This window comes from Tasmannia lanceolata, unplaced genomic scaffold (assembly GCF_043159265.1).
Source record: "Tasmannia lanceolata isolate RefF3 unplaced genomic scaffold, GAP_Taslan_0.1 ptg000015l, whole genome shotgun sequence".
Classification (NCBI taxonomy): Eukaryota; Viridiplantae; Streptophyta; class Magnoliopsida; order Canellales; family Winteraceae; genus Tasmannia; species Tasmannia lanceolata.
In genome coordinates this window covers 55,939,346-55,960,914 of record NW_027518692.1, presented here as the reverse complement: position 1 = coordinate 55,960,914, position 21,569 = coordinate 55,939,346, and the positions used below count along the sequence as shown (strand labels likewise).

Genomic DNA, 21,569 nt, shown 5'->3' with positions numbered 1-21,569 from the left:
CCTTCCAAGCCAATTTTCTCGCTCTCTCTCTCTCTCTCTCCCCTAGCTCTTCTCTTTCAATTTTGGTAATGACACCCCCTCCCACTACTCTTATCAGGTTGGCAAACACTACTTATCACTTTCTAGGAGGTAACTTTTACCCGCAACTAGTTTAAAAGGTGGTCTTACCCCCAATTAGTTTGAGAGAAAGGCCGAGTTGAGTTGAGTTGAGTTGGGTTGAGTTAGTTGAGTTTAAAAGGACGTCTTAGATACTCTACGGAAGAAAAGGAGAAAGGGGGCCTAATATATCACTTCTCCAGACGTTTAAAAAACCATCCACGTACTCCGAACTAGGGTTAGGGTTTTGCAGAAGATCTGAAATCTCTGCAACTCCTAATCGCATGAAAACCGCCATGAATGGAAACATCAAAGAAAAACCGAAGGAGAAAGGCAAGCTCCTCCTCCTCTTCCACCTGCACCTCCTCCGCTTCCCTTCCCTCCGCCATCTCCAAGATCTCCGTCGCACAGATCTGCAACTCCATCGGCTTCAATGGCGCCCAGCAATCCGCTCTCGAAACCCTAACCAACATCGCAACCAGGTACCTCCAAACCCTAGCAAAATCCGCCTCTTCGAGCGCGAATTCCACAGGCAGAACCCACTGCAATCTCTTCGACGTAATCCGAGCGATCGAGGACTTGAATTCCATCCAAGGATTTCACGGCGCTTCCGATATCAAAAAGCCTCTTATCGATTCCTCAATCCTCCGTGAGATCATGAGTTTTGTTAGATCCATCGATGAAATCCCTTTCGCTCATCCGATCCCTCGCAAAAGTTCCTCTAACCAAATTAGGGTTTCAAAAACTTTCTTCGAATTAGGGCAAGATCCGCCGTTTTCTCACATTCCGGCATGGTTGCCTGTTTTTCCCGATCCAAGCAGTTATAAGGATAGTGGTGGTGGAATTAGGGTTAGGGTAATTGAAGAGAAGGAAGAGGAGGAGCGAGATGTAGGGAATTGCAGAAATGACGGAGAGAGTCGAGATTTGCCTGTGGAGCGGGGGAAGGTGAGATTGAGATTAGGGTTAGGGTTTAGACAGAAGTGTGTGGAGTATGGGGTTTACAGAGGGAAGGAAAGGGTTTTTTGGCGTGGTGGGGATGAGGAGGAAAGGTGAGATTTAGATTTCGCGTGTTTGGTTTTGTTTTGCCAAGTACAGAAAGATCCTTGTAACGGCTACTATTCCCTTTTTATCCTTTGAGAAATCAAATAACAGTTGTGCCAACTATAGTAAGTTTTTGGGGCATTGGCAATCTAGTTTTCTTATCAATTTCGAGTTGGAAAAAGTAAAAGCAACGCCTTTACTTACTTTGATAGTGAGAAGAAGAGATCGAACCTGAAACCTCAAGCTTGAAAATCAAAGCCACAACCGTTGAGGTACAGGCCCAGCCTTTGTAAGAAAAGAAAAGCTGTGTATATAGAATCAAGCCACATTGACCGTGATGCATGTCAATTTTGGCTCGGGCTCGAATCCTTAACAAGCCGAGCCAAGCCCGATTTAGGCCAGGCTCGGCTCGGCTCGTTAAGGCTCATTAAGAATTTAATATATATATATATATATATATAAGGAAAGTGAAGCTACACCGCCGGTGTAGCTAACTTAGCTACACCGCCGGCTTAAATACAATGGGCCCACATTGTTTTGGTGATCCAAACCATTCATTTGATTGGCCCTCACATAGATAGGGTGTCCACCAAAAATCAGCTCCATAAGATCATCCCAACCCTTCAAACTGTGGAGGCAAAAATGGACAAATTTGTGAAGGTTTTTACACGTTCATTTTTGCCTCCACAAATCGTAGGGTTGGGATGATCCTATGGAGCTGATTTTTGGTAGACACCCTATCTATGTGAGGGCCAATCAAATGAATTCTTTGGATCACCAAAACAATGTGCGCCCATTGTATTTTAAGCCGGCGGTGTAGCTTCACTTTCCTCTCTCTCTCTCTCTCTCTCTCTCTCTCTATATATATATATATATATATATATATATATATATATATATATATATATATACACACACACACACACACACACTAAAAGGGTTGTCGAAGGAGTGAAAGGGGGAGGCAAAATATGTCACTTCATTTTTAGAACCCCATTTGTTACTTGACCCCCCCCCCCCCCCCCCGGCCCCCCTGCGTAGTGTAAAAAAAGTAGTCATATTACACTAGATAGGGCTGTACAGGGAAGATGAGGGGTGTGAACTTAATATAACCTGAGCTCGGTAAGGCTTGCGAGCCTGGCCGAGCCAAGCTTTTGAGCTTATCGAGCCGAGCTTGGCCAAGCTCGGCTCGGCTCGTTTACACCCGTATCTACGTAGCATATCTCCAGTTAACGATAGGGGTGTCAACGGATCTAATTCGGATCGGATCTACCTATGTATTTTGGGTCATGGTCCGTTTAGATCCTTTCTGTGTATTTACTTTCAACGTCTTGAGTCATCAATTTAGGAGTGCAACTTAGGCGGGTTCAACCTGGAAAAAAGTCAGATTGGGTTGAGTTCGGGTTGAGGGCCTTGGCAACTTAACCCGAGTGAACCCAACATTTTTAATTAAAAAATTTTTAAGCTTAAGATCTCAGGTTGGGTTGGGTTGGGTCGGGTTCGGGTTGAGCGAATGGTTCCTCTGGTTGGGTTCAGGTTGGCCTCAACCCGAATGGTTCCTCTGGTTGGGTTCAGGTTGGCCTCAACCCGACCCGAGTTGCACCCTTAATTAGGGGTGGACATGGTTCCGGTTCGAACCGAGGAACCGAACCGAACCGGCACATATGGTTCGGTTCGGTTCGGTTCCGAAATCCGGGAACCGATGCAAATTCGGTTCGGTTCTGGGTTTGGGGTTCCGGAACCGAAAACCGAACCGAAAACCGACCCTCACCTTAAGTCCTTAAGTTCCATACCTCCTCATTTGATAAAATCACCCCACGCCCATTTTAATTGACCCCTTTATAAGTTTTAATTCATGCAGGGGATGGAAATATCATTTCCACGAGATTTTATAGGGTGTGGGGTGTGGCCCTAAAATCTAGTATTTTTAAAAAGTAATGTACGGCCCACTTCATAGGAATATCCAAACCGTTCATTTTCTGCTTTTTCATGCCTTAATCAAATGTAAAATGACGACAAAAAACAATAAATATCACCCAGGTTGTTACTAGCCCACTACTATTACTGTCACTATGGTTTGCGCCTTGTCGCATGACAGATGTAGATGTTTAGCAGAATTGACATCTACTAAATACTAAACAGAGGTTACAGGGCCATTGGTGAAGGTTGGGTAAACTCAGAACCGAACCGAACCGATTATATATGGTTCTGGTTCGGTTCGGTTCCATATATGTATGGTTCGGTTCTGGTTCCAAAATCAGGGAACCGATTATATATGGTTCGGTTTTGGGTTTAGCCCAAAACCGAACCGAACCTAACCATGTCCACCCCTACCCCTAATCATCATCGTTTTGAATAAAACCACAGATTGGTTTGTCCTGCACGAATTTTATATGAGAGAAATTATATGATGTGTGGCCTTATAAAACGTATTTTTATAAATACAGTACGGCCCACTGCAATAGACTATAGACGGACGGTGCATTGTGGAAACTAATATAGATCAGACAGTTAGGATCATCCCATGAAAATGTTTTTGGGGGCACAACCTATTTACGGTGTGGCCCAACAAATGAACGGTTTGGATCATCCTGTGGAGTGGGATGTACGGTACTTTTTGAAAATATGGGTTATTACGGCCACACATCACATAAAATCTCGTCCTACACAATTATAATTTTAAAAGAGATAAGATATTCTATACACCATCAGGTTGCGTTTGGATTAACGGAATCGGAATCAGGAATCAGGAATCAGGAATCAGGAATCAGGAATCAGGAATCAGAATTGGAATCGACAACATACTATGATTCCTATTCCAGATCTCGAAACAGAATGGAAAATTAGAAATAAATAATTTAATTAAGCAAACTCCAGTATTCATTTTGATAGACAGGAAACAGATTCTAGCATTTTTTTTTTTCTCTCCTTTAATTCTGCACCCCCCCCCCCCCCACACACACACACTAGAATCTGATTTTTATTTTAACCAAACACGGGAATCAGAATAAGACGTCAATTCCAGTGCTTGATTCCTGCAATCAAAACTTAGCCATAGTGTGTGAAGGTAGTTTAGTGAGTTGCATGTGTCCATTATCCATTACTAATCTAAACTTTATAAGCAAATTAATGCTAATAAATAAAGAAATTAATCTGAACTACATACAAGCATCTGGCTTTTAAGATTAGGTTGAAGGTCAGGGAAAGAGCTGAAAATGTCGACTTAAGACACTTCATTCAAAAGGAGATATAATAATTTTAAATAAAAACTTTATGACAAAAATACCCTTGACAAATACTCTTTCATTTACAATACGAAGGGTATTTTTATACATTACACCAATCAGATATACGATGCTCTGAGATTCTGTGACCATGTCGGGTCCAATCGGCACAATTTCTAACTTTAAGATGTACGATCGACGGATCTAGCCGTCGTGCCCAATTCCTGTCCAACTAAGATCAGACCCTTTGGTTCCGTAGGACCATCAATGTCCGTTGACACCCATAGCAAATGAGCATTATAAAGAAGAAAGAAAGAAAGAAAGAATAATGATGCAAAAATTTTCAAAGTTGATGGTTTTTCCATTGAACCTCTCAGGCCCAATTCCTTCAGCAAATATAACATTGCTTTAGGCATGCTTGCAATAAAACAAATTTATCGTATATACATATCACATATTGCATGAAGTTTACTATAACCGCAACACGTTTTTTACTTGTGTAATATCCGGTAGCAGACGATGTTTACCTTCTAGTTTAAGCCTAAAAACACCGAACACAATCTATATAGCTTTGGTGCGTGTACACTCAACAGAAATATTCCAATACTATACCAATGTTACCAGCATACTTGTGATGGATAATCACTTGCCGCACTTGAACCCGTGGCAAACCGACAGTATTATGATCAGAATCAATGCAACTAAAATCCCCAGAACAATCAACTTCATCTTCATGTTCTGCAACCACATTTTTCTCCTCATTTGTGTTCCCTGATTCCGAAAGGTTTGTGCCTGAAATTAAGTCAGGAAGTTTAATTAACAATGGTTGTAGATCAAGAGACAACATGGATTCAAAATCCAAATTCTGTCTATAGCTTTGATGGCCTGATTTTCTTGGTTTCATTCATGCAAATCTCTTTTGAGATTTTTTTTTTTTGAAATGAAATATAACAAGCACCTACCCCGTCCCGGAGAACCTCAGTCTTGTCTACCAGGACCTCGATCTTCTCCCCTCGATCAAGAACCTGCACAATCCATCCAAATGAAATTCTGAATATGGGTGAGGGGGTATATTGTACAATGTAAGTTTGTGGAAGATTATTGGTGGAACTACGTAGAGACATTGAGATGAATGATTCATATCTATGTGAAGTTTTATAGGTTCTACTGATCTATTCTTCTGTTATACTAACATGCTTTCATGAATTGCTCAGGTCTAATAGTTTACATGCAGAACAAACGAAAAGGTGGATGATTTCCAGATTCACTCAAGGTCATGCAACCAAGAAAAGATAGCATTGAAACTAAGATCAGCATAAACGGTGATCTATAGAGAAGGTTCTTTATTCCTTATTTTTAATTTGTGAAGATGAAATTGAGGCAACCAGTGATTACCACTGCATTGTAGTAGTGTATGTGTCTCACCTTTTTTTTTTCCTTTCTTTTATTTGGGGGATGTTGGTGGGCGGGGTGTTGTAGTTATTTTTATGAGTTGCAAGCCTATTTTCAGCTTCTCTTAAGCTTCAAAAGACTAAAAGAATTCAATCTAAGACTTATCGAGTCGAACAATTGCTTGTTGTCTTTTTATATTAGTATACAGTAAGAAGCCCCAATACCATTTTTTATTTTCAATAATTATTTTAAGAGCAAGTGAAAACCCCAATTTTTTATTTTGTCCCGAGAAAAAGTTACTTTATTGATTCCCAAAATTTGACACAGCTAATTTCAATTTGGTACGGAAGACAAGATGCCATCTGGCCTGATTACAATCAATGTAAAGCAAACTGTTGCACCTGCTACAAGCAAGAACCATTACTCGACTTGACACAATTACATCCATCTCCTGTTTATCCAGTCCTGCTTTGGCAAGTTTGTCCGCTTCCTCATTTACAGAACAGAGCATGTGAGAGAATTGAGGACGAATGGTCCTACAATAATTGCGAACTTGAGGTAATGCTTGACAATTTCCAAGGACTGGATGTCGTATCATTGGCCCACGCTATGACGTTTGAGGAATCTCCCCCTACTACCAAGGGAAGTTATAGATGCGCCGAGAACCACCTGATACCCCACAAAGGGCTCTAGCCTCTACCTCATTAGAGTCGCAAATTGACACGAAACCGACCGAGGGGTTTTAAATTCTCAACAAAACCGACACAAAACAACCAAAATATTTCTGTTTCCATCCCCACGTAAACGCATATTGAAACCAAAACTGTAAGCATATTAGCGGAGCACTATATAAGTACGTGTAACATAAGTATATTTATATGAATTGCCTGGAATTACATGTGAAATGCAGTATTATTGAATTAACAGACATGTGCGACAGAGCATGTCACTAGGTGTTTGATGTCGGATGGTTGTCTTCAAGATTGAACCAGCAAAGCTCAGAAAGGTTTCCAAGAGACTCAATATGGATTACAAAATTCCAATATGTAATAAGTTATTGTAACAAAAATACAACACAATGAACCAATTAGAGAAAACATTAAATATTAGTAAAAGATTAGATTGCAGCTTTATATGACCAAATTTAACTTCCGAAGCAACGAGTTGAACTTTTGCAAACTTCATCAAAGAATTGCCGGGATATATAATATATCAATGATAGGAAGTTTTAGTAGAGCAAGAAGCAAAATCTAAAACCTATACTTGTCTAGCTTATCCGCGTACCAAGTCTGAATTTTAATGAAATCAAAGTGTAGTTGGGTTTCTGAAATGAATCAACACTTACCTTATCAATATTATCCATCATAACACCTTTAACTTCTGAAACCTGGGCCTTCACTTTCGCAAGCTTACTTATCTCCTCTGGGTGATCTACACAATACTGCATGTGTTCCTTCAGTTTATGCCTGCAATATCAAGAGGTAATTTGCTATCAGGCAATAAAAGAAACAGATTGCAATCCCCATCCAGCCTTCCACTGCCTTAGGTCTGACAGAAAATACCCGAATTCCTTGTTGAGGCCATTAGCACCAGCTGTTGCTGCCTTCCCACCCCCATACCTTGACGTAAAGTCATCCTTGACACGCTCCAGAAAAGCCATGGGGATTTGCCTTCCGACTGATTCATCAGCAACCACACAATACGCTGCAATACCCCCAAAAAATAAAGAAAGAAATGAATAAATAAAATGTTAGTAAATATAGCATTCACGTAGGACAGACCATGCTCAAACTTCATATCTGCATGATTATAGCCACCAGACAACAAAAATATTGGGGATTTGCTACGGACCATCGCAGAAGGCATTTCATGGACAGGCTGTTGCACGCAAGAGCAGCCACCTCAGATGAACTAAATGAATAAGACAAAATCTGATTCGGCTGCTCTCTCATGCAACAGCTGGTCCGAGAAATGCCGTCTGCGTTGGTCCCTAGCAAGTCCCCAATATATTGAAGCAATGACCCTACTAGGAAACAGAATGAATGAATGATAGAAGAACCTAATGTTTCTTCCGGATCCTAACCTTCAACAGATGAAATGCTTGGAAAACATCCGTCGTACACATAATATGCTTGTTGAAAACTACAAGAATGTGTCCAAATAACTAAATGCTTCACAGTGTGGCGCTCTAATTCATTTTATACATATAATCTGTGGCTCTAAGAATAGTATAAAAAATTACTTCAACAGTTATATCTTTTCGGTTACGGGCTGCACAATAATAAGAAGATATTATAATGCTGTAAAGCAGATGGTAAAATCCTAGAAGTACCAAGTCAATATGAACCCTGTTAAGTATAAAAGATTAAATAACACCATCTCCAACTGCTTAAGCTTTTGGAGTAATTGGTTGCTTCACATGGTATCAGAGCAATTGGCTTGGGTTCAAAACTCCCTGATATTAAAAAATCCACATGAAATGGCCAACCCAAAAAGAGGGGCCACATGTGGCATGTGTAGGCCAACCCTAAAAAGAGTGACCACACATGAGGGGTAGTGTTAAAGTATAAAAGATTAAATAATGCCATCTCCAACAGCTTAAGCTTTTGGAGTAATTGGTTGTTTCACAAACCCCATGGAAACAAATTTTTACAATTCAATTTGAATCCTATTTGACAAAAAATGGCTCATGAATCATGCAAATGAAGTGGTGTTTCATGATTTTTTTATTTATTTTTTTGGTAAGTAAGCAGTGGTGTTTAATGATTGCAAGTGGTTTAAAAGTTAGTTTAGAGTACTGGTTGAAGGTTGATGACATGGAATAGCAAATAACACACTATCTTCTTAGTATGTCAGATCGGTCACAAGTCTGGATGCTCTTCATCTACATAGTTTTTTACACCATATAAATGCCATTGAATGGTATACACTGGCTAAATTTTAATGCGGGGCGTCAAGTATAGTTAATGACAAGTATAGTTAATTCACTTTATTTTTCATATTCTGAGGCAGGAATAATAAGAATTTTATTTAAGATATAAAGAAGCTAATGCCACTTTGAGGAGCAATTTCCCTCTTTTCCATCTCTTCCTACTACAATTACAATCCCGACAATTTAGCAATTTCAAATTGAAAGGGTTCCCACCACTCAGTGCAAATAACCATTCCCAACAAACTAGCTTTTACAACTATGAAAATTCAACCTCCTACCTCCACATCCCCTACAAGGACCCCATCACACCTAACTTCCTTTGTTCAGTTATCCCTTGTCAATTCAAATTCCCCTCTATTCGTGCGACATTCCCATCCCACAAAATATGGTGTGTTGCATGTCACCCACCACAAGATGAATCTTGTTCTAGATATCATTCTTCAAACTCGCACCATTGTTCCACGTGGCATATGGCTCCATGCCAGCCAAACAAGATTTTAAATTTCGCTTTCGGTTTCGATCATCAACAAAACGGAAACATTTCGGTTTCAGTACAAAATTTCGACCGAAATCTTGTAAAATCACGGAAACATTTAGGTACGAAATCAGTCGAAATCTTGTAAAATCACGGAAACATTTCGGTACGAAATCACGGTCGTAATGAAATGGGCAAATGAATTGGGTTCAGGCTAAGGGGTTTAAAGGGAATAACCCATTAATCAAAGAATCACAAGTAATAAATATACTAGAATCACTCGAGCATTTTTCATGATTTCACACCTAGTGACTAGAGACAAGGCATCACACCTAAGAAGGCTTGGAAGTCACACGCCAACTGCAAGTTGTTGAAGAAAATAAATTTCAAATGATTCCTTCATTTATCATCTATTCACTACCAAAATAATAATGTACAAAGAACCATATTTTAAGAGATGGGGAGAGATGAGTATAACTACCTGGTGACATGGCAATAGAAGAAGAGAGATGGGTATAACTACCTGGGAGACACATGGTAAGAGAAGAGAAGGGAAGGGCATAACTACATGGTTGACACGTGGTAAGAGAAGAGGAGAGTCGGAGAGATGGGTATAATTACATGGGTAATTGATGCATATAGTAGGCCAATAACTCTACAGGTTTCTTCTCCTTCCTCTATTCGTCTTCTCTTCTCATATTCTTCTTCTACTTCTCCCTAAATTCTTCTCTTCTACTTCTAATCTTCTCTTCTTCTTCTTCTTTCTCTTCCCAGTCCTACATAAGTAACACATGGCAAGAGATAATGAGAGATGTGTATAACAACCTGGGTGACGCATGGCAAGAGAAGAGGTGTATAACAACATGGGTGACACATGGAAAGAGAAGAAGAGCGATGAGTATAACTACTTGAGAGATGCATGGCAAGAGAAGATGAGAGATGGGTATAACTACCTGGATGACACATGGCAAGAGAAGAGGAGAAATAAGCACAAATTTCAAACCATCCTACTAGAAGTGGAGCAATGAAAACAAAACAAAACTTCAAAAACAACAAACTAAACATGTAAGTTCCAAAAAAAAAAGGGATAAACATATGACTTCCCTTTTCACCAAAAAAACTGATTTCCACGAAACACAAGCGCAAAGGCATAATCCAACCTAGGGCAAGAAATCGAGAATTCCAACCTCCGTTCGTGTTGGGAAAGTTTTCTTTTTCCTAAATTAACCAGGTAACATAGTTTTGGCGGGAACCAAAAGAAGAAAAAATTTCTGGGTTTTCTAAAACAACCTAAGCTTATAAAAAGGAGAGACAACATGTTTCTCTTTGTTGGGAAGCTCTTTTTGTGGCGGCAGCAAAGATGAGAGAGAGAGAGAGAGAAGAGTGCTTCTTCTTGGGCATTTTCTCGTGGGGTTTCTGCTGTCTTGGTTGAGAGGACAATGGGAAGGTTTGTGGGATAGTCCCATTGTAATCCATGTATATTCTTTTTCTAATAGCCGAACCACGTAAAATCTTGGTGTTCATCTTGTGGCTTGTGTTTATCTTTTTACTTTTCTGTTTATGTGTGCACGATCTAATTGGTTTTGCCCCGATGAATTTTCTCAACAATTCAAAGTTCAAAATAAAATTGTTACATGCCTAGATATGTCCCACTCAGGTAGAATAAATTAGTTTACATCTTGTAATATTTTCTCACTAGTTGCAGATAAGGGATATCTAGATTGGCTTAGGTATGAGTTTTAGAGGAAGCGATCAAATGGGTTTATGTGAATAGGTTTTTTCTTCAAAATCAATGAAGAAACTTGTTACAGAAATTGTATCTTTGTACATAGAGAAGGACTCAAGAGGCTGATCTACCCTCTAAGAAGATCAATCATAGTTCTGGGTCTGTAATAAAAACAGCTAAAAACATAGAATCAAACGAGATCTCTAATTACTTCAACCAAACTCAATTTCAGAATCTGAAAAGCACAGAAAGAAAGCAGATCAGAGAGATCAAAGAGACACTTACTAAAACCCTCGGCCACAAGATAGTTAAAGGTATGCCCATCACACTCATAGGTGAACTTGTTATTCGTAGCAGGAAGCTTCTTAAGGCAATCTGATGCTATGGTCATGAAATTCCCCGAGAATTCAGTGAATTCTACAAGAATTACTGTTCCACGAGCAACTGAAGCGTAGATCAGAGATTTCTGACTCATTTTTTAGGGTTTCTGTAGATCCTCTGTTTTCTTCTTCTTCTTCTCCTCCTCCTCCTCTTACTTTTCCCTCTCTTAGAAAAGAAAAAGGAAAGAAAGGAGAGAAAAAAAAGAAGGGTTTGAGGCTTTTGAAATTGCAGACAGCTTTTTCCCGCAAACTACACGGGAAATGATGGATATTGCTTTGCGTCTCGGCTACTATTAAAATAGTCTAAATAGAGACCTTTCTTTTGGCTTGGATCTATGGAAAATAAAATTATGGAAAAGAGTATTTTTTGAATGGAAAAATATTCCATAGAAAATAAAATTCCAGTGTGGATTCCAAGAAAAATATTTTGGACGGAATTTTTTTTCTTGAGATAAATATTTTTTTGGCACGATTTAGAGTGAAATGATATGATTACAGTTAATTGAAGGTCCCTCTAAGTAAAAAATTATTAGGGCGGTTCAAGTTATCTTTTTACAGAAGTTAAAAAAGTAATAAATTTTAGAAATATTTTCCTTTCCATGTAAAATGGACGGAGAACAAATTTTATGCCCATTTTATCACTTAGGTTCGTTTCTTTCGAACTGAGATGAAGGTTAAACAAATTTTATGGCCATTTTTTCACTTAGGGTTAGTTTCTTTCGAACTGAGATGGACGTTAAACAAATTTTATGCTCATTTTAAAGTGTAAAACGGGTAAAAATAAAAAATTTACCCCCATTCGACGTAAAATGGGGCTTAAAACAAATTTCACACGCATTTTTCTACTGTAAAATGGGTATCAAATTTGTTTTGTGCCCATTATACGTGGAAAGGAATAGAGCCTTAAAATGGACTTGTTAAACATTTGTTTGGTCTTCTGATCACGTTTACATAGATGTTTGTATGGAGCTGTGTACACTTGTTTTAGTAGCTAGTCAATGGGTTGTTGTTTTATTAGTTACTCAATGGGTTGGTGATTTTATATTGTTTGTTTGGTACGATGCCTTCTAGGTGATGTATTAGTAACTTGTGGTAGCATTCTTAACCTAATTAGTTTACTTTTTTTTTCTTAATTTAGAAGATTCTTCAATCTAACTTACATAAAACTTAGCATCCAATTTCTAAAAGGAAGAAAAATAAGTCAGATAGAGAAGAGATAAGGCTCAGTGAAAGAGAAACTCTCTCTCTCTCTCTCTCTCTCTCTCTCTCTCTCTCTCTCTCTCTCTCTCTCTCTCTCTCTCTCTCTCAGTTTGTTGGAAATATTTGCCAAAATAAATAAAGGGAAATATTTTACTTTTGAAAATGGGTTTTCAAAGTGATTTTGTAAAAAACCAATGGAGACTAAAAGTTTAGTCCTACATTGGGATTTGGGAGTATATAAAGCATTTCAGCTTAATACTAACATGGTGGGTCATAAGACTGTGTAACACATCGTCTGCACACGCATGTGAGGAACAAGAAGGTGCCTTAAGTGTTTTTTTTTTTTTTTTTTTTTAATATTGACATCTAAGTTGTTTATGACGATCAGGCTTGATCCTGGTCAGACATACCATTTTTATTTATATTGACATCTAAGTTGTTTATCACGATCAGGCTTGATCCTGGTCAGATATACCGATCATATGATGATCGGTTAAAGACAGTCAAGTTATATATCATTATCTAGACCGTAGGTTAGCGACTAGACACCTACCAAAAGTCGAGAGTGATCCTGACCATAGATTCACAATTAGTTGCAAAACTAATGGTCAGATAACGGATAGATCACGGTCCAAACGGTTGACTAACTATCCTCTGATGATTAGACCCATGAGTGTGTGCAATTTGGGGATAATCTAGATAGTATACTCACGGTCCAACAACCAGGATTTAGTTCACACTTATCAATGATGATCAGGGATGCTTTTTCATATTAGAGGTCACTGATAGGTCAATAAAAGGCCAATAATCCAATGAAAAAACACAATATGAATACAGAGTAAAACTATGATTTGTAGAAAGCATTGGAAGGAAAGCGCATATGTAAAGATGTTGGGGACAAATTTCACCTTTACTGAAAGACTCTAAGAAAAGCCTCAAACACATAACGGAGCCCATTATTTCCAAAGTAGAGGAAGAGTACATGCTAAAAGATGACATTGAAGAGCATGATTCTAATCCTTCCCAGGCTACCATGAATTGTGAATTCTCATCTCCACTGAGAGACCCCAGATTTATCATGAAAAACAAATTCACAGTAGCCAAACGTGCCCTTAGAATCGCTCTAAGTAACTCTGCCAAGCTTAGGAAAAGGAAAATGATAAGGAGACCTAGAGTAGGACATAAAACGGGACCTGCAATGAGAATATGCCATGTGTTAAAGAAAAAAGGGTGGAAATTTGATTCTGTCTCGCTATTTGGACGAGATTTGGAAAATCAGGCTTCGCGGCCTTAGGGTCGAGTTTGCCAAAACCATCCCTTATTATAACTTAATTATTGCTTCTCCATACTGCAAGCTGGTTATATCTTTCATCAATTAGGCTCCATTTCTTTCGACGTAAAAATGGACGTAAAATTTGTTTTGTTTTATGTAATACAAATTTTAGTGAAAAAAAAAAATGTTCTTGTTCATTTTACTCCACTTCAAAATAAACTAACTGTCACATGGTTTTCACTCTAAATTGAAAAATTACACTCATAAGAATTACAGTTACAACTCAAAGGATGGATAACCTCGTCGTGTACATCCACAAAAATGAAAATTAACGCCGGAACTCTCTTCTTTTTATTTTTTAACTTTTTTTGTTACCCATTACCAATTGAAGAAACCAGGGCCTCCCCGTGCAAGCAATTCCTTTCCCGCATCCTTTCCCATCAGAATCATATCTTCAAGGGCATATGGACCTCTTCTTGAAGTTTCAAGTACTGAAAATAAGAAAGAAGATAAGTACATTGTATTGATTAGACAATAACTTGGTAAAATTATCAAAGTACCAAAAGGATTATTACCTTTGGTTCCATCAGGAGAAGCCACCAAGCCTCTAAACACGCAGTCTCCAACCTCGTCGCGATATGCATAGCCTGCAATTGGAGTGCGACAAGACCCATCCAAGGTTTCAAGGAATGCCCTTTCACATACAACAGCCAATCTGGTTTCCTCATGATTCAATGAAGCTATGTACTCCGCCTGCATGAGTTAAAAATCTCAACTCTGGTTAGACAATTATCATAACATAATTGATGCAAAAGATTTTACTCCAAGTCTCTATAGTTCTTTCTAAGAATCCCTATAGATGCTTTACTCAAACTTGAAAAATTCCAGTTCACTCAGAATGCCCATCAGCTTTGACACTTTGAAACCTTGAGGTCACAGGTTCGATCCCAGCTTATCTACGGAAAAAACCTCTGACACTTTAAAACTGATGATGCCCTTTATAAACTTAACTATTTCATCCAAAGTTACCTGGTCCATCTGGCTACTCGTGAAATTGGCTCAATTCTTTGTGTTAGGCTTGGTTGGGTTGGTTTTTGTACCGTTTAGTCACCATGAGTCTCTCTATGGTTTGTTGAAGCAGATCATCAGATGTCATCTTTAGGGTCTCACAACCATATCTAACTACTAACTACACAAATCTAGTCGGTACCATACGTGGCACAATATTGCTTGAACTACACTTACCATTTTTTATCACAAATTTTAATATAATTTGAAGAATTCCAGGCTATCTCAGACACATTCTTTAAGTGGTGGTCAGGTTGCAACGGATAATGTTAAGACATACCATCTTATCATCATTGGTTCTACAAGCTATTCCAATGGCCCCTTGAGCAATTGCTGGAAGCATTTCATCAACAGAGAGAATAGAAGTGACATTATCTGTCATATCTAGGCGCTTCAAACCTGCCAATGCTAATAAAGTTGCTTGAACCTCCCCTTCACTAAGTTTTCTCAGCCTTGTCTGAACATTGCCTCTGAAGTTGACTACCTGCAATAAGGGAATTAAATTAAATAAATGCTATAAAGAACATGCAAAAGACACTTGCTCTGATATGAGAAAAGTGAACTCTTTGAGAGTACTCACACTGAAAGTCATTCTAATTCGGCATTCAATTTATAGAGATAAGAACTGGAAAATATCCAATTCCAAAATCAGAGTAATCAAATATCTATGAATGAAAGAATTTGATGGTAGAAGATATGGCACTCATTTTGAGAGCCTAAAACAAAGATCAAGAGGCCTAATGGCATATTGGAAAGCAAAGTTACTCCTGAGTTTGGGCATGTTAATTAACTTGCTCAGAATAGCCTTCCATTGAGTCTACCAAAATTATTAACCATTCTTATATTTAACATAAAATACTTTAAAAAGCTAACCGGAAACATTCTTTGCTTAAATGACGAGAACTAAAAGGTTTTGCAGGGTCAGTCCAATGAAAAAACTCATGAAAGCTCAATCTGTCAAGAACGAGGGCCCTAGTCTTATCTTATTGATTGAAATTACTCAGATATCAGGTAAGGTACATCAAAGTAATTTGAAGTTAAAGATGGTTTTCCTTGGCCATTTGACTGCCCACCAAACAAGGAATGCAAATTTATGGCACCCCAACCGACTCCAAATTGATCTCCTCAGCGAGAAATCCTTAGAAATGACTTCAACGTACCCCAAATGATCTCCTCAGCAAGAAAAAGAAAATAAGCAAATAAAACATTTTTTTTTGAAAGAGAAATAAGCAAATAAAACTTACACTATTGAGTTGACATTAAAAAAAAATTGTTATCTGTGGCCTGAATTGGGAGTGACCTGATTCATATCCTCTAATCCTGACCACCCCCAAACACCCACACACACAAATCATAACTCATAAGTCTGGAACAAACCATTCTGATGTCTTTTTTAGAAAGGTAATGGTAATTTATTAAAGGACAATGAATTCTGACGTTGAAAGTGAATGAAGACAAAACCACTATGATGTTATTGCCAAAGGTGTAGAACCTGGTTCATTGATTTTTTAAGGATTTTGATACATACATGCAAGGCTTTTTTTAACCGATGCTGTTTTACAACCTTCTTTTTGAACCACGGTAAAGAAGCGTCAAGACCAAAAAATGGGTTTAAAATGTCTATGGCTTAAGAAATTTTGAAAAAAAAAAGGCAACGGAAAAAAATGGGCTTAAAATGTCTACAGCTTAAGAAATTTTGAGAAAAAAAAAAAGCAGCGGAAAAAAACTGTGGGTAAAAAAGATGGCTATAAAATAGCATCGTTTCAAAAAAGCCTTGCATGCATGTATCAAAAATCCTTAAAAATCAACAAATATAATCAAGTTCTAAAATTTAAAATAACCCATGATTCATTCATCTCACATCATATTTAACTAACCCATATTATTTATAATGAATTCAAGTGAGGTGGTCCTTTTCGTTTCTTCTTAGATAAGAAACTGGAGGACCTGGGGATAGGGAGATATGGTCAAACGAACTACCAAAGATGCCTAGGAGAATTGGGTGGGGGGGGGGGGTGGGTGGGTAGCCAGAAAAAAAGATTTCCCATGTCTTAATATGATAGGGGAGGAAAGAGACAATTAAAATGGAAATTGAGATGAAGTGGAAGCAAGAAAACAGGGTAACCGATTAAAGAGCTGAACTGTTTTTGCAAAGTGACATCATTTAAAATGTGAAATCCATAAAACAAGGTTGAATGTTTAAAACGCGAAATCCCAATAAAACGAGAAGTATTGCTAACTATAGCTAGAACTGGTTCTTGAAAAGATTAATTTAGACATTGACATGATGGCGAGTTTGTATTTGAGGGAAATTGTTGCATCTTACACGTTATGGAATTTGGACGACATCTCTCAGAGAGTAAACAGATGCTCAAGAAGGTAGAAAGGAACTTATATTATATCTATCACAGGGAAAATCATGAAGCAGCTCTTTTGACAAAGAAACGAAGACACTTTGGCATTAGCTCTCAGCTCTATTGTGACGATAGACCAATTTACAAAGGCTCATGGCACCCAAATAATGGACCATTGTAATGGAGAACATGATTGTTTAAAGAGACTAAAACTACATGATTTTACCATTTATAGATATGTTGAATTTCAATCATATGCTTTAATCATCATGTTTGCAATCTCTAGAAATGTACTTTTTCTACCAAAATGTAACAAGTGGGTTTGAGGTCATAGCAAGAGATGGCTTAAATAACATGGTGGTGGAAGGGGACTCATTGAATGTGATTCGATGGCGCAATGGCCTTTAAAAGCCACCTTGGAGATTTTACAAGATGTCTGATGAGATGTTTGACTGGATGAGAGATTCCGCAGTAGTATTTCAGCATGTGCGCCGATCCGCCAATGAGGTGGCAAATAGCCTTGCTAGAGTTGGAGTTTCCAAGGAATCTTTGGTGCTTTTTTATTCTCTTCCTCCTTGATTAGTCTCTTAGCTTTATTCTGGTTCTTAATATTTTGTTTTTTTCCATCTTTGTATTGACCAACTCGGTCTTCTTTGATTTTTAATAAAAATTGGCTGCCTCTTTCAAAAAAAAAAAAAAAAAAACAAGTAATGTAACATCAAATTACGCTCTTACTTTGAGTGATGGATATCTGTAGAGTATCTGAGATTGTCTGCGGAGGGAAGCACTCCCAATAATGCTTCCAGCTGGAAGCTCAGTTAGAGAAGCTGCACTCAAGGAAATAAATGCATCTCGCACATCCTCCCGAGGAAGGTTACATGGTAAAATCATGCCATCTGGGAAATATGTAGGCACATCCTTCATAGAATGAACCGCAATATCGATTGAACCCTCCAAAAGTGCCTCGTCTATCTCTTTTGTAAAGAGGCCTTTACCACCTATATCTGCAAGTGGCTGATTTAGTATTTTATCACCTGTTGTTTTGATAATTATAATTTCAATAGCTCCTTCTTCGGCTAGCTCTGAATGTGTTGAAATGAGCTTGTCCCGTGTTTCATAAGCCTGGGCAAGTGCTAGTGGACTGTCCTACAAACACAACAGAAGGAATATCATCCAACAGACGGATTACGAATTCAAGCATCCATCACAAGATAGAAATAATCACATATTATTAAAAAGTTGGCAGATATTGAAATGAATCTGTTTCACAAAAAAGAATTGTGGATAATTGCATTCCTCTAGATAGAGAAAAGTTGGATAATTGTATTCCTCTAGATACAGAAAAGTCATACCAATTAATCCATAAAACTAACAATAATATGATGAGTCAAAATTATAGCAATTACAATACTCCCCTCAGAGAAATGATTTTCAAGAATCCATCAGTCCATTCCCTCCCTCCCTCCCTCCCTCCTACTGCTGAATTTGAAAGCCCATTCCAACCAAATAATGCCACTATAAAACCTATCAGCATTCTAACCAAGGCAAAATTCCATTAGAGCCAAATGGCAACCCATTTTATTTCCTATTTGCACCTATTCCTAGGCAACTGAATTTCTTTCACACAATATTTAAATAGGAAGAATGAATGACCTAAAAAATCCAATTTTCAAAAGCCCTTTTTCGATTTAAAATCCTCGAATATTAACTGCACCGTACAGATGATACCCAAAATTTGGAACGCGAGAAATCAACAATTGTAAACAGTAATAAAAGATCTGAAGTCATAAAAGCAAGTTCTGGAATCAGCGATTAACACATTCTAAAGTAAACTCTAACTAAAACTTCCAAACCTACAAGAAAAAAAGAGAGAGCCAAAACAGCAATAACCTCAGAAAAGAACCAATAAAGAAAAGTATTTAAAGCTGCCTTAATGTTGGAATTTTTGTATTTTGGAGCGATGATTAAAAATAAGAATCTCCCTCTTGCTTTGAAACGTCTTGTATTATAGTGTTGCCTTGAAACTTAAACCCAAGACCATGTGTGTTGTGAGAGTGTTTGAAATCCAATGCAAAACATTTAGTCCCACATTGGCAAGTTGAAGAAATTTTTGCCTCCTTATAAGAGGTGGTGTAGAGACAAAGGCTTGGGCCTTTCAAGGGGCATTGGATTTGTTTGGGTGAGCTCATTATAACATGAAGTCATGAACAAACGTAAACACACACATCCGCATGCCTGGTCGGGCAGTGTCTGAGGTCGGGTCTAGGTCTAGGTTTGGGTATTAAAACTATTCCTTTTTATTTCCCAACGGCTTTGTATTTTCCGTCCAAAATAGTGTGTTTGCTGTTCTAAATTTACAATTACTTTTTAAACACAAAATCCTACAATTTTAATTGCAGACATACACAATTTAGACATCCTTTCCTCTTTGTTGCCGTTTTTGTGGCTGTTTTCTATTGGTTGTGGATTGTCTTCTCCAAACAGCGATGAGAAGTGACTGTTGTAGAAAGACGTTTCCTCTTCTCCAAGGGGTGTGTTCTTCTTAATAAAGAGAGAGTAGTTCCAATGCCCAGTGTTTTGTAGAAAGACGTTTCGTCTTCTCCAAGGGGTGTGTTCTTCTCTATAAAGAGAAAGTAGTTCCAATGCCCAAAAAACACCGAATACAAAAAACGATCTATTCTCCTTGAGCATTTTTGCTTTTTGTTCCTCCTCTGTACCTTTTGAGCACAGTTCTAAAGTGATTTGAAGAGAACCAATAAGCGAGTGCACGTCTAATGGAGTCAGCGGGCTGTTTTATCTTGGAGCGCCTATTCGCGGATCCCAATTGCAACGTAGGGGATGAATACGATTATTAAGAAGAGTGACCAAGTGGCACAACTCAGACTTTTCTCTTCTTCAACAGTCAGCAAACATATCTTTCAATCAAAGGTTTTATCTTCAGATCGAGAAGTGCATTCGCCCCCATAAGTTATTTCGTATACTATTTTATTACCTTCCAACAGTCCCAAAACCGTAGTAGCTATATATCATAGATCATCCATTTCTATTTTATCCAACATTTAATCATTAGAAAACTATGAAGTAACCAAACAACAGCAAACCCATAAAATTATTGAATTAAGAAAATTTTAATTAAAATAACGAAACCCATAAGAAAACAAGGGATAACCAATACAGCACAACCCTAAAAAAACAGAAACAATGGAGCCAAAGTATCAAAAACTGTCAAACCCAGGAAAAAAACATGAGATGCCCAAAATAGCAATGACCTAATAAAAGAAATAAATGGAGCAAAGTCAAACTAGAACAACCAATTCCATGAGGAAAAAAAACAGATACCCATATCAGCAATAGCATTTTAAATGAGATACCTGAAGCACAATCTAAATTTAACAACCAAACCCATGAGAAATTAAGCAGCAGAAAAAAAAACCCAATAATTAATTTTGAATGAGGGTAAACATACCTCCCTCTTGTGCCTATTTTTATAAGAGAGAGCTTTGTTTGTAACTGCTGTTCAACAGCAACAGCAGCTCTCGTTACCATAAGCTTTCTGGCATGAATGGGGGTTAGGGTTTTCAGGGATGGGGGATGAAACCCTAGTGTTGAAATGGAAACAGAGAAATTGAGAGGATAGAAGGTGGGTTTGAGGGTGATTTTCTCCATTGCAGGAGAAACTCAGAACTGAAGAGGGAAGAGTTTTGGGTTCCAATATTTGATGCATATTGGGTGTTGTGGATTATTGAGTAGGAAGCAGATAATGTCAGGGGATTGACCAATCACTCCACGAGATATTTGGTTTTTACTTTTGTGGGCCCACTGAACTTTGCAACTTTAGAACTTCCATCAACCCTCTGGTGCATGATTAACCTGTTATTGCTAGTAATTTTGTGAATGGAAGTGAGGTATTCACCCCCCTTTCTTACTTGGGACAACCCTCTCTATTGTATTTATTGCTACTCTTTTACATTAGAAAGGGCTGTACCAAGTAAAAAATGGCATGAATAGGTCATTTGTGAGTGTATCATTTGTTCTAGAGAGAGAGACATTGAGAGATCTTATTATTGAAAAAATGCTAATTATTGTGGGAAATTTGTTTTGGTAAATGATATATTAACCCCATTTTGTAACTTGGGACAGCCCTATCTAGATTTTAGTGTAAAAGAGTAGTCGTTAATGCAGTAGAGGAGATTTTCCCAAGGGGCAAATATATCACTTCCCTTCTTTTTTTCTTCTAAAAATCACCCATGGCCATGGGGCTACCCTTTTCATTTTACTTGAATGAGTTAGTTGATATGGACACTCACAAGTCTGACCCATTCCTATAAGTTTGATCCTTATTGGACGATCCTAGCCCCTCTACTTGTATTACAAGAGTATAATATTATCATTATTTGGGCAGGGATTT

General features: G+C 38.0%; 3 protein-coding genes across 3 annotated transcripts; 1 reads left to right on the top strand and 2 right to left on the bottom strand.

The window, feature by feature from the left end:
- Nucleotides 1-396: 396 nt before the first annotated feature.
- On the top strand, nucleotides 397-1,149 carry LOC143892097 (transcription initiation factor TFIID subunit 8-like). Its single transcript, XM_077396564.1, has one exon. It carries the CDS (start codon nucleotides 397-399, stop codon nucleotides 1,147-1,149), a length of 753 nt encoding a protein of 250 aa, XP_077252679.1.
- Nucleotides 1,150-4,701: 3,552 nt separating this feature from the next.
- Nucleotides 4,702-11,558, bottom strand: LOC143892542 (vesicle-associated membrane protein 721-like). Its single transcript, XM_077397249.1, has 5 exons — nucleotides 11,172-11,558; nucleotides 7,316-7,457; nucleotides 7,099-7,219; nucleotides 5,324-5,386; nucleotides 4,702-5,153 (listed from the first exon to the last, which is right to left on the bottom strand). The coding sequence occupies exons 1-5, from the start codon at nucleotides 11,359-11,361 to the stop codon at nucleotides 5,004-5,006; spliced, it is 666 nt and encodes a 221-aa protein (XP_077253364.1). The 5' UTR covers nucleotides 11,362-11,558; the 3' UTR covers nucleotides 4,702-5,003.
- A 2,357-nt stretch (nucleotides 11,559-13,915) lies between these two features.
- Nucleotides 13,916-20,914, bottom strand: LOC143892541 (porphobilinogen deaminase, chloroplastic-like). Its single transcript, XM_077397248.1, has 5 exons — nucleotides 20,628-20,914; nucleotides 17,897-18,302; nucleotides 15,088-15,291; nucleotides 14,315-14,492; nucleotides 13,916-14,230 (listed from the first exon to the last, which is right to left on the bottom strand). The coding sequence occupies exons 1-5, from the start codon at nucleotides 20,825-20,827 to the stop codon at nucleotides 14,118-14,120; spliced, it is 1,101 nt and encodes a 366-aa protein (XP_077253363.1). The 5' UTR covers nucleotides 20,828-20,914; the 3' UTR covers nucleotides 13,916-14,117.
- Between the last annotated feature and the right edge of the window lie 655 nt (nucleotides 20,915-21,569).

What these genes read in the sequence shown, in the direction of transcription:
- LOC143892541 (XM_077397248.1), bottom strand. Translation starts at nt 20,827, where the DNA reads ATGGAGAAAATCACCCTCAAACCCACCTTCTATCCTCTCAATTTCTCT. An exon ending in ACAGATATCCATCACTCAAA is followed by an intron (nt 15,292 to 17,896) that starts GTAAGAGCGTAA and finishes CCCTTATTGCAG; the next exon opens with GTAGTCAACTTCAGAGGCAA. An exon ending in TTCTCCTGATGGAACCAAAG is followed by an intron (nt 14,231 to 14,314) that starts GTAATAATCCTT and finishes TCTTATTTTCAG; the next exon opens with TACTTGAAACTTCAAGAAGA.
- LOC143892542 (XM_077397249.1), bottom strand. Translation starts at nt 11,361, where the DNA reads ATGAGTCAGAAATCTCTGATCTACGCTTCAGTTGCTCGTGGAACAGTA. An exon ending in TCTTGTGGCCGAGGGTTTTA is followed by an intron (nt 7,458 to 11,171) that starts GTAAGTGTCTCT and finishes GGGGTATTGCAG; the next exon opens with CGTATTGTGTGGTTGCTGAT. An exon ending in TGATGGATAATATTGATAAG is followed by an intron (nt 5,387 to 7,098) that starts GTAAGTGTTGAT and finishes TGGATTGTGCAG; the next exon opens with GTTCTTGATCGAGGGGAGAA.
- LOC143892097 (XM_077396564.1), top strand. Translation starts at nt 397, where the DNA reads ATGGAAACATCAAAGAAAAACCGAAGGAGAAAGGCAAGCTCCTCCTCC.